This window comes from Arvicanthis niloticus, chromosome Y (assembly GCF_011762505.2).
Source record: "Arvicanthis niloticus isolate mArvNil1 chromosome Y, mArvNil1.pat.X, whole genome shotgun sequence".
Classification (NCBI taxonomy): domain Eukaryota; kingdom Metazoa; phylum Chordata; class Mammalia; order Rodentia; family Muridae; genus Arvicanthis; species Arvicanthis niloticus.
Window position 1 is genome coordinate 1,326,881 of NC_133431.1, and position 12,914 is coordinate 1,339,794.

At 38.4% G+C, this 12,914-nt stretch overlaps 1 protein-coding gene across 1 annotated transcript in view; it reads right to left on the minus strand.

Moving 5' to 3' along the window:
* Window positions 1-12,914, minus strand: part of LOC143437253 (uncharacterized) — a 215,948-nt gene that overhangs the window by 96,872 nt on the left and 106,162 nt on the right. Inside the window, 1 exon segment of the mRNA XM_076922086.1 lies at window positions 10,768-11,549. Coding sequence (XP_076778201.1) covers window positions 10,768-11,549 — 782 coding nt within the window.

The following is a 12,914-nucleotide window of genomic DNA, read 5'->3' on the forward strand; positions in this document are numbered from 1 at the left end:
CTATGACCTAATAATAAACTCTATTCCATACTATACCCATTGTGTGGCTGATATCTCAGAGGGAAGGATGCCTCAGCAACACACTGCACCTCTACCAACCATATCCCTGGCTTCTCTTTCTTTTTTATAAAACACAACACACATGGTGGAAGGTAAGAACCAATTCCCACAAGTTTCCCTCTGTGAAACAACATACACATACAATAGATAAATGTAAAAAAATTTAAAAATAAATGTACATTCATTCTGCAATGATAATTAAGCAAGTCAATAAAACAATACTATTTAAGATGCTACTTCTCTGTAAGCCTTCCTTGACCTCTTCAGATAATAATGACCACATTGTATTTTTTGTTTGTTTTTCAGACAGGTCTCAATAAGGAGCCATGACTGTCTTGGAACTCACTATGTAGACCAAGTTCACCTTGAACTCACAGAAATCTACAGGCCTCTGCCTCTGAGTACTGCAATTAAAGGCATGCACCACTCTGGCAAACCACCACGTATTTTGAGACCCCAATTATCTTTCTATGTGCATGTGCACAGATCAATTAATTGCAAATATATTTACTTACTTTACTAAAGTGGGTGTATTTAAATTTTGGTTTTGGCTTTTTGTGTGTGGTAGTTTGAATCAGAATGGCCCCCATAGGCTCACATTTCAATTCTTTGTTCCTAGTGTGTAGAACTGTGTGGGAAAGATTAGGAAGTATGGCCTTGTCGGAGATACTGTGTCACTTGTGGTGGGTAGCCATTCCCAGTAAGCTCTCTCTTTGTAAATGTAAACTCCCAGCTACTGTCCCCATGGTCATGCATGCCTGCCATCCTACTCCCCTCCATGATGGTCACGACTCTGAAACTGCATGCTCTAATTGGACTTTTTTTTATATATAAATTGCTTTGGGCCTGACATCTCTTCCCAAGAGAAACTAAGAGTATACAAGCACATGTCCCACTTGGGTGTAGCCCTCCCTCACAATCTACCTTGTTTGAAACTGGTTCTTGTCTTGCTACCGACCGCAGTCAGCTAGCCAGTGTAAATTTATCAGTCTTGAACAGGCCAAGCAGACCTTGAACATTTGTCAAGACAGGTCTTAATAACCTGGACAGAGACATCTGCCTTGCCTGTAGTTACAGGTTTCCATAGAGACTTAGCTGTTTTGGCTGCCGTGCTGACCTTGCTCTACAACATACTCAAGCTGAATCAGAGGATGGATGTTGCAGTTTTTCCCTTTATATACACAGTGCTTATTATTAATCTTTGAGCCTTGATCAGAACTTTCTTGTCTTGGCTTCATTCTTCTCTCGCCCCCTGGCCTTTTCATTTCCATCCCTCCATTCAGGTGCACCCTATTTGTCCTTTAGCCACCGGATGGCTACAAGCCAGTCTGCAAGCCTCCAGAGATTCTTTTCTCCCTAGTACACCACTCATGGTAGGAGCACTGACAGTACCTATTCGTGATGCTGGAAGCAAACTGGGTTCTGAGGATTCCAATTTCGATCCTCACATAGTCAGGCTGAATGAGCTACCCACTGACCTACCCTCACTGCCCACTGTAGAGGTCCTGTTCTTCATGTGTGAAGAGAATGAGCTGTGCAGCTTGTCTCCTCACAGGCTCAAGTGATTATCTCAGTTCAGTTCCTACTTAGCTGCTAGGACAGGAATGTGACAGTGAGTATGTTTTTCAAGACAGGGTTTCTCCGCAGGGTGGTGGTGGCTCACGCCTTTAATCCCAGCACTTGGGAGGCAGAGGCAGGAAGATTTCTGAGTTCAAGGCCAACCTGGTCTACAGAGTGAGTGCCAGGACAGCCAGGGCTACACAGAGAAACCCTGTCATGAAAAACCAAAAAAAAAAAAAAGACAGGGTTTCTCTATGTAGCCCTGGAAATCCTTCTCTAGACCAGGCAGAGATACACCTGCCTCTGCCTCTCCAGTGCTGGGATTAAAGGAGTGTGGCACCACAGTCTGATTATGACACTGTATTTGGTTTTGGGTATTAGGGTGTAGCTGAGGCTGGGTCTCACTCTTTACCTAGACAGTCCTTGAATTTATGGTCATCTGTCTGCCTAACCCTCCCACATGCTGGGATTACAGACATGAGGCATCACACTAGGTTTAGGTCTTTCTGTTTTCCTTTTTACTTTGTCTGGACACAGGCGTCTTTTATGTAGCCCAGGGTGATCTACAACTCAAGGCCCTCATCCTCTAATACCCCAGTGCTGTGATTGGAGACATGCAGTATTTCAAAAACCAGAGGCAGAATAAACATAAAGAGAACTATCAAGAAACACAACTCAGGATTGTCACGCTCAACAGGACAGCTCTGTATGGACCCATAAATACTCATTTGTGTGTATCTTTGTCATAATGTGAATATTGCTACTGTATTGTGCTTTAATCTCATAAATATGAATGTTGTTATTGTATTGTGTTTTAATTGTTAATTGATTTGTGTGTCACTCCAGTAAATACTGAATTACTTGATGGTTTAAAAAAAAGAAAAAGATATAGGTGTCGGGGAGGGAGTCAGTCAGTCAGTCACTGTATGTGATGTAGGCCAGGTACTAGGTACACAGGAGGAAAAAAAAAGAAAAATCCAAAGTTCAAGAGCAAGAGAGCTGGAACATGTCCACAAATCCGTCCCTGAAGGGTATAATCCAGTCCTGCAAAGATGGTACTGTCTCCAGTCTCATTCTTCAGCAATTGAGGACTATGTTAACTCCTCCCAGGAGGCTTGTAAGAAGGATATTCCTGACATTAAAATAAGTATCTTTGAAAGAGGGATGTCTGGCCTGGCAGTGGTGGTGCATGACTTTAATCGAAGCACTTGGGAGGCAGAGGCAGGTGGATTTCTAGGCCAGCCTGGTCTAACAAGTGAGTTCCAGGACTGCCAGGGCTACACAGAGAAACCCTGTCTTGAAAAACCAAAACAGAAAAAAAAGAAAGAAAGAAAGAAGGAAAGAAAGAGGGATGTCTATAGTGATGCTTCAGCATTTAAAAGAGCTTGCTGTAAAACAAGAGGACCAAATGTAGCAGAATTTTAGCAGAGCATAAATGAATTATGGCATGATAGCACCCAGGCTTTGAAGTAGTCAGTGATTGTTATCTGAGGTTTTATGGATTGTTCCTAAGGAGTCTCAGAGCCTTTGCCTAGTTGAGTCCAGAGACATACCAGGCAAACTAGGAAGTCTCATCAGGCCAAGAACTCCTTAGATAATGATTCCTTAGATAAGAGGTTTTAGTATTTAGACCGACTTGCTAAAGCTCCTTTTGTGAAACAATAAAAAGGCATCTGCTAAGCTGCCAGTGTTCAGGTGTCAGAGCTGCCCCCTGCTGCCAGCAAGGCCCTAATGCACCCTGCAGTATCCCTCTTTCCCAGAACACTGACAGCAAGAGGGTTTTGGTTTTTTTCTGCCACTGTTGTTCCTCAATCCTTCTGAAAGCAATGACCTCTTTTTTTCTTTGTATTATTGTTGCAAAGATCAGAGACTGCAGCACTCAGCACAAGGCAGGCACTATCCCACAAACACCTGTGACCCCTGCAGGACTGCTGGCATCCCGCCTAGACAAAAGCGAGGCATACTCCAAGTTCAGGGAGAGAGCCTGTCTCAAAGGAGGAAAACAGATAGAGAACACCTGCTGCTTCTGCCTGTGCCTGTGCACCCTCACACACTACACACAAATATACCTCCTCATACATGTGAAAAAGAAAACTGAAGGACTTGAATGTTGGTACAGAGGCTTGGGTCGGTACAGAGAAGAAGACATGGGAAAGAAGAAGGGGAAAATTAGGAAAACCACTAGGGGTACGGGGGGGGAGGGGACTCTGAAGCAATCTAAAGAAAAGCAAAAATTAGAGGTTGGAGAGATGATTTTCTGAAGGACCAGAATTTGTTACCCAGCACCCACAATCAGGAGGCTCAAATCCACTTGTAATTCCAACTCCAGAGGGTCTGTCACTTCTGGCACCTGATGTTCATGTATAATTTAAAATACGTACAAAATGAAAAACTTAGTATTACATGGAGGGGAACACTGATTCAACTGTTGGGAACTACAGATGCCAACAGTCAGGCATAGCGGCACACACAGCACCCAGTTTTATTTTTCATTTTCTTTTTGGCTTGGTTTGGCTCTGGTTTTATTTTTATTACTTTGTTTTGTTTTGTTTCAAGACAGGATTTCTCTGCATGGCCCTGGCTGTCCTCAACATTTGACTTGTAGATCAGGTTGGCTTCAAACTTACAGAGATCTGCCTACCTGTGCTTCCCAAGTGCTGGAATTAAAGGTGTGAGCCAAGGAGCCCAGATACCCATGGAAGACGGAGGTGTCAGATTCCCTGGAGTTACTGTTTCAAGCTATCATAAGCTGTCTAATGAGGGTCTTCTGAAATAGTATGTACTCTTAACTACAGGAACTGTAGTTAGTGTAGTTAGTGATTGGAAGCAATGTTATTAAAACCATCATCTCAACAAAGTAACTTATTTAAAAAGTGCTTCATTTGCCTCCCTGTCCAATTTAAGGTGAAAAAAACCAACCATGGCGTTAATAAAACATCGGGTTAAATGTAAGCTGAATACTTCACAGAATCTATCATGGAGCCTATGGAGGGTCCCACCATAAATTTCATTGTGTGGACACAAACTATTGTACATCAAGTACACTGACCTAAAATAGACCTTTTCACTTCCAGAATTTATAGCCATATTCCATTCCATGATGTTGGTACTTGATTATGAAATAAGGAGTAACATTGATCACCCTCTGGTTAATGAGTGTGAGCCCACTTATATTGCCAAAGAAGGTCTTGAATATTCCAACATAGCTGAAGTACAAGAAAAAGGCTTTGAAACCAACTGTGTGAAGATAATAGAGGTCCTTGAAGTGGAAATGATGAAATCACTTAAAGAAATTGAGGAAAGCACAAACAATTGGAGGAAATCAATAAATACCTCAAAGACAGCCAGGAAAACACAAATAAAAAAGTGGAGGAAACCAACAAAGCTTATAAATAAAGCCAAGAAAAACAAACCAAGAGTAGAAGGAAACAAAACTGTTTAATACATAAAAGTGGAAATGGAAACAATAACAAAAGTACAAACTGAGGGAATGATGGAAACATTAGTAATGCAAATAGAAACTATGGAAGCAAAATTCACAAACAGAATACAGACATGGAAGACAAATCTCAAGCATTGAATGTACAATAGAAGGGATGGAAATATCATACAAAGAAAATATTAAATCTAAACCTTCCTTACATAAAATATCTAGAAAATCTAGGACATTATGAAAGGATAAAACATAAGGATACTAAAACTAGAGGAAGAATATTAGATGAAATTCTCAGAAAATATTGATGACAAAATCTTAGAAGAAAAATTTCCTAACATAAGGAGGGAGGTATCTATCAAAGTAAAAGAATCATCAAAACACCAAACAGAATGGACCCTAAAATGAAGTCTCTTGTATAATAATCAGAACATCCAGTACAAAAAAAGAATACTAAAAGCTGCAAAGATCAAAAGCCAAGAAACATATAAATGAAGATCTATTAAAACTGCAGATGACCTCTCACTGGAGTCTGTAAACATAAGGTCTTGGACATATATGTTGCAGAAACTACAGATGCCCAGATTATTATATGTAGAAAAAAGCTGGCCAGGCAGTGGTGGCGCACACCTTTTATCCCAGCACTTGGCAGGCAGAGTGGATTTCTGAGTTTGAGGCCAGCCTGGTCTACAGTGTGAGTTCCAGGACAGCCAGGGCTACACAGAGAAACCCTGTCTCTGAAAACTGAAAAAAAAAACCAACCCAAAAACAGCTTAACTGCTATTAATGGCGAAAATCAGATAGTCCATGCTAAAGTCAAATTTACATACTATCTATCTACACATACAAACTTACACAAAGTTATATACAAAGAATCCAACCAAAGGAAGTTAACAATACACATGAAAACACAGGTAGTAAATAACCTTGTATTATCTGCAAAAGAAAGGAAAGCACACAAATACCCCAACACCAGCACCACCAGCAGCAGCAGCAAAAATAACAACAAAATACAAGGAATTAATAATCACTGTTCAGTGACTCTCTCGGTATCAAAGACCACAGTTCACCAATAAAAAGACAAAGGCTAACAGAATAGATGCTAATAAATATCTAACTTCAATTGCATAGAAGAAATATAGCTCAACATCAAGAATAAGCATTAATTCGAGTTATATGGATGTAAAAAGATACTCCAAGTGGATGGACCACAGGAGCAAGCTGGTGTAGCCATTTTAAAATATAGTAAAATAAATTTTAAACAAAATTAATCAAGAGAATTGGAGAAAAACACTACAAATTTCTTAAAGGAAAAAAATCAACAAAAATGACATTTCAAGTTTTAACATCTATGCCTTAAACACATGGTCACCAACCTTTGTAAAATAAAGTGCTTTAAAGCTAAAATCACATAATAACACTCATTCATTTATATCCCAAGATTTCAATACCCCGTTCTCACCAGTGGACAAATTCTCCAGACCAAAAACAAAACAAAAACACCAAACAACAACAACACAAAACCAGAAAAATATTCCAGCTAACTGACAACATGAACATGAGTCCAGCTGATACTTAGAGAACATTCTACTGAAATATAGGGGACTATGCCTTCTGCTCAGCACCTCATGAAACTTACTTATAAACAGAACACATATTCAGAAACACTGCAAACCACAATACATACAAGAAAATTTAAATAACACCATGTATGTTATCAGACTACCATGGATTACAGCTGGATATCAACAAAACCTGAAAGAACACAAAGCTTACAAACTCATGGAAGCTGAACACCTCACTATGAATGAAAAATAGCTTAAGACAAACATAGAGGAAGACATTAGAAACTTGATAGAATTCAATGCAAATGAATATGAAACATGCACAATTTTACAGAATACAAAAAACATGAAATTGGTTATAAGATGAACGTTCCATAGCACAAAATGCCTACATGAAAAATAGGGAGAGCTCTCATAGTGGCAATTCAATAGCATCCTTTAAATTCTAGAACAGAAACAAGTGAGCAATGAAAAAAAAGGATTAGACATCAGTAAATTATCAACTTGGGGGCTGAAATCAACAAAATAGAAAGAGAAGAAAGCAAAGAATTAATGAAACATGGAATTGGTCCTTTGAGCCTTTTATTAGATAAGATAGTTAAACCCTTATTAAATGATGGAGAATATACAAATTAATGAAATCTAAAATGAAAATGGGGACAAAATAATAGACAATGAAGAAATCTAAAGAATGGTGATGACATAGGTTTAAAAAGGCCTCAACTCCATTGAACTGGCATTTCTAAAAATAATGGAAAATTTCCTGAATACCTTTCTCTTAGCAAACTTAAATCAAATTAAGATAAACAACTTAAACTGCCTAAACACCTATGAAAAGAGAAGTCATTACAAGTCTGCCACCAAAAGGAGCCCAGGGCCATAAATTTTAGGGTAGAATTCTACCAGACTTCCAAAGAGGAGTTCATGAGACTACTCCTCAAAGTATTCCTCCACCTGGGTGAGTCTTACAGAGGACAGAGTCAAGCTGCACTTCAAGGGACAACCTTGGCTACCTCTGGAAAACAACTTCTTGCTCCTCTCAGAAAACACTTAGCAGAAAATGTCACCTCAGTGATGCTGATTTCTTCTTCATCACCACTAATTTTCTAACTACAGACAACCAGCATCAATTGTCTCAGTCATCTCTTCTATTCTTTCTTCTAAAAGCAGAGACACATGGACAAAGTTCCTGAATTCCTCTGCCTCCTGGGGCCCAAACATGGCCCCTTCTATTACTTCATCACCAACTTTCTATTTTTCAACAACTTCACTGCCTAAGTTTGGCTATCCTTGAACTTGCTCTGTAGATGAACCTTGAAGTCAGAGATCTGCATGGCTCTGTCTTCTGAATGTTGAGTAATACCTGTGTAACACTTTGCCCATACCTAAGCTTTTTATTACCTAAAACTTGTTCTGTACCAGGAAAACTTGAATCAGAAATCTGCTTGATGTTCATCTTCTGGGATTTAAGGTGTGTACCACCATGCCTGGACCTAAGTATATCCTATATCCTTTTAGATTTTAAATTGAAAACCCAGTATAGTAATCACAATCCTTCAATTGTCAATTTGACACATACTTGTATCTTTTATGTCCACATAAATACAATAATGAGTTAATAATAATGCCTAACATTATACAGTTCTCATCCATATAACTTCACATCCATATGTTTAGGTGGATGGAATCTTGCCATAATACCACCATTTCTTTAATACCAATGTGTGTCTCTGATCATAGGATTTAGCATCATTCAACTTCCTGGTGAGATTTTCCCTTTGAAGCTAACATTTCATATTTTTCCTTTCTAAGATTACTAAGCATGATCAAAACAGTCACCATGGGAGTCAATACAGGCCAAAGGCTAGGCTTGGCTTTCCTGAAACGTCCTTTGTCAATGCAATTAACAAAATTAACCTCTTTACCTTCAGATGAGAGCAAAAGGCAGCAACATTCTTCATGAAAATTTATAAAAACTATATACAAAGTTCAAACCACTCTTAGTACATACGTGTTCTACTAGCATGGCCAATGAAGTTCCACTTAATGCATGCACAAATCCAAAGTCTAAAAATACACATTGCTTCCAACAAAAGCATGGTCAGGTTCACCAATAAGAATACGTAAGCCTGGGGTACCAACTTCAGTATCAGATAGAATTTCCACTGCTATGAAGAGACACTGTGACCAAGGCAACTGTTTTAAAGGCAAATAGTTAATTGGGTCTGTCTTACACTTTCAAATGTTTAGTTCATGACCAACATAGCAGGAAGAATGTCAGCATGCAGGCAGCCATGATGCTGGAGAAGGAGCTGAGGGTTCTGCATTTTCATGAGAGGGCAGTCAGGAAGAAACTGTCTTCCAGCTAGGTGGTAGGAGACTGTATTTTACTGGCCAGAGCTCCAAAAAACAACACCCTAGGAGTTCACTTCCTTCAAAACAGTAACATCTACTCCCACAAGGCCAAATATACTAACATTGTCACTTCTTAGGAACAAGCCTATTCAAATCACCAAACTTTATTCTTACTACAAATTCTTTCATGCATTTAAATACCGTTAGGTCATGCAGGCACTTTACCACATTGATTACTCTCAGAAGGTTTTTCTCTAGTATGTGTTGATTTTTGTATTCAGCGAATACTGTGGCATGTAAAGGACTTTCCAACTTGAGTACATTCACAAGATTTCTGTCCAATTTGTGGTCTTTTATGTCTTTGGAGACTATAGTGATAGGCACAGGCTTCTCCATGTTTGTTACATTCATAAGGTTTCTCTAAAAAGTGTGTCACTTGAAGTATTTGGAGAGTACATTGTCATGCAAAGACTTTACCTCATTCATGGCATTCATGCAGTTTCTCTACAATATGTATCAGGTGATGCCTGTGACATGCAAGGGCTTAGCACCTTGATGACACTGAGTCACTCTCTTGAATGTGTTCCATTATATAGTCGCAGATAAAAGTGAATTGTCAGTTTTTCCACAGTGATTACATTAATGAGGCTTCTCTCCAGTGTGATTTCTTTGTGTGTGTGTAAAGAACTATGACAGGCAAAGGCTTTACCACATTGTGAATATTCAAGCAGGTTTCTCTCTGGTACGTGATCTCTCCTGTCACTGCAGATGACTGTGACTTGCAAATGCTTTACAACACTGATTATATTCATGAGGTTTCTCTCCTGTACCTGTTCTTTTATAATAATGGAGATGCTAAAGTTGTGAAAAGTCTTTCACCACCTTGATCACATTCATGAGGTTTCTTCCAATGTGGGATCTTTTATGTTTTTGAGATTAGTGGGACATGCAAAGGCTTTAGCTCAAAGATTACATTCATAGTTCTGTCCAATACCTGTTCTTTTATGTTTCGGAAAAAATCTTTATGGAAAGACTTTCACCACTATAAAGTCCTCACAAAAGGGAAGAACTCCCCCCACCCAAGCCTCAGGAATTCATGGTCAACCAATAACTCACAAGACACAGAAGTCGATGTAATCAGCAAGAGGTATAGTTTGAACAGCATGCTGAGGTCAAGACCCAGAACCCATGCAGGGTCTATGGGGTTAGACCCTGAGCTTTGGAGGCACAGGGAATTTAAAGGCAAAACCACATGGAAAAAAACATAATGCAGGGGGAGTCAAGGGTGGTTATTGGAAAGTCCCAGCCCATTATTCAGTTTGTGACAGGGTCTAAGTAACAGTCAGGGAGAATATTCTGTATAGGCTATTCTCAACAGCCTATTCATACTCAACCATCTTGTGGTCAGCCAAATTTCTGAAACACAGAGTTCACGAATGAGCTGACCTATACTCTTGGTTCCTCTCAGCATGCTAGAAGTTTTTGAAAATTTTTAACACTTTCACCACAATGATTACATTCATAGGTTTCTTTCCAATATGGGTTGTTTTATGGTTTTGGAGAAAAAAGTTTTCTGAAAAGGCTTTTACCATATTAATTACATTCACACAGTTTCTCTCCAGTATGTGAACATTTATGTCTTTGGAGAATTTTCAATTATAAATGATTTTTTCCACATTGATTACATATCTAAGAATTCTCTCTGGTATATGGGTTTTCTATTATATGGGAGATAACTGGAACTTGTAAAGGCTTTGCCACATTGAGAACATTCATAAGGTTTCTATCCAGTATGTGTTCTTTTATGTCTTTGGAGATGACTGTGATGTGAAAAGGCTTTACCACATTGATTGCATTCATAAGGTTTCTCTCCAGTATGTGTTCTTTTATGACTTTGGAGACTACTGTGTTGTGAAAAGGCTTTACCACATTGATTACATTCATAAGGCTTCTCTCCAGTATGTGTTCTTTTATGACTTTGGAGACTACTGTGTTGTGAAAAGGCTTTACCACATTGATTACACTCATAAGGCTTCTCTCCAGTATGTGTTCTTTTATGACTTTGGAGATGACTGTGACGCAAAAAGGCTTTACCACATTGATTACATTCATAAGGTTTCTCTCCAGTATGTGTTCTTTTATGATATTGGAGACTACTGTGTTGTGAAAAGGCTTTACCACATTGATTACATTCATAAGGTTTCTCTCCAGTATGTGTTCTTTTATGATATTGGAGATGACTGTGTTGTGAAAAGGCTTTACCACATTGATTACATTCATGAGGCTTCTCTCCAAGATGTGTACTTTTATGACTTTGGAGATTACCTTTTTGTGAAAAGGCTTTACCACATTGATTACACTCATAAGGTTTCTCTCCAGTATGTGTTCTTTTATGACTTTGGAGACTACTGTGACATGAAAAGGCTTTACCACATTGATTACATTCATAAGGTTTCTCTCCAGTATGTGTTCTTTTATGATATTGGAGACTACTGTGTTGTGAAAAGGCTTTACGACATTGATTACATTTAAAAGGTTTCTCTCCAGTATGTGTTCTTTTATGACTTTGGAGATGACTGTGACGTGAAAAGGCTTTACCACATTGATTACATTCATAAGGTTTCTCTCCAGTATGTGTTGTTTTATGTCTTTGGAGACTACTGTGATATGAAAAGGCTTTACCACATTGGTTACGTTCATAAGGTTTCTCTTCAGTATGACTTCTTTCATGCCTGCAACAGTAATGGGCACATGTGAAAGCTTTACCACATTTATTAGCCTGATCAATCATTTTATCATTATGAATCAATTTTACAGTTGGTCTCATAATAAAGAACACTCAGATCTTATGCTTTTATCACTTTGATGTTCACGGTTGTACTTGAAAATACCTGTGATGGTAAGAGTATTTGCTACATGGCTCACATTTATAACATCCTTTTTCAATATGAGATTTCTACATGATGCATTCACAGGTCAGAATAAAATGTAACAACTAAGAGCATTAAAACTCTGATTGCATTCTTAGTTTTCCCTGTAGTATGCATCACACCACAACAGCACTGTGAAACAGGATGAACAGAAGAACTGCAAACTTCTAGTACCCATAAAGATTTTCTGAAGTGTGAATTTGGGTAAAGTCAGAAAACCAATTAATTGTAAACACCTATCATATTCAGAAAGTCTACCAAAGGCAGAATACTACATATCTTCTCATTGTTGTGATATAGACAGAGGTTGGTTTTTTTAGTATCCCTATGCTCACATGGTTTCATCCATTCTGACAATTGATACCGCCATTAAAAAAGAAGAACAAATGAAATGTTTTCACATTGAATTCACATGCATTGACTTTTTGTTCATTATAGACATGATTAATGTTTCTCCAAAACAACATTCTCAATTTTCATAAACTGACAAAACAATACAATTAAAAATCTCACTATAAGAATACGAGTGTCACCAACTTTATCATGGACTATTTGATTATTAGAAGGTTATGGATACATGTTTATCACTATTCAATGTGCAACATCTAAATATTATGAGACTATACAAATTGGTAGTTTCACAACATAGCTCTAATGGAGATACAAATCAATTAAAGGAATCTCTTAAGGCACTGTTTCCTTCTCTTCTTGCTTACAGAAATGCCTTGCAAACACCAATCAGATAACTGACATGAAGGTACATAGTTTTGGGAGAATATTATAATCATAGCTACAATAAAATGACTCATATTTTACACACTTGCTTTCCTTTAGAGCATCCAGATGATATTAAAATTTCCTCACAGGCATATTTGTATTCGATTAAACATTAAAATTAACTTTCATGGCTGGGCGGTGGTGGTACACACCTTTAATCCCAGCACTTGGGAGGCAGAGGCAGGCAGATTTCTGAGTTCGAGGCCAGCTGGTCTACAGAGTGAGTCCCAGGAC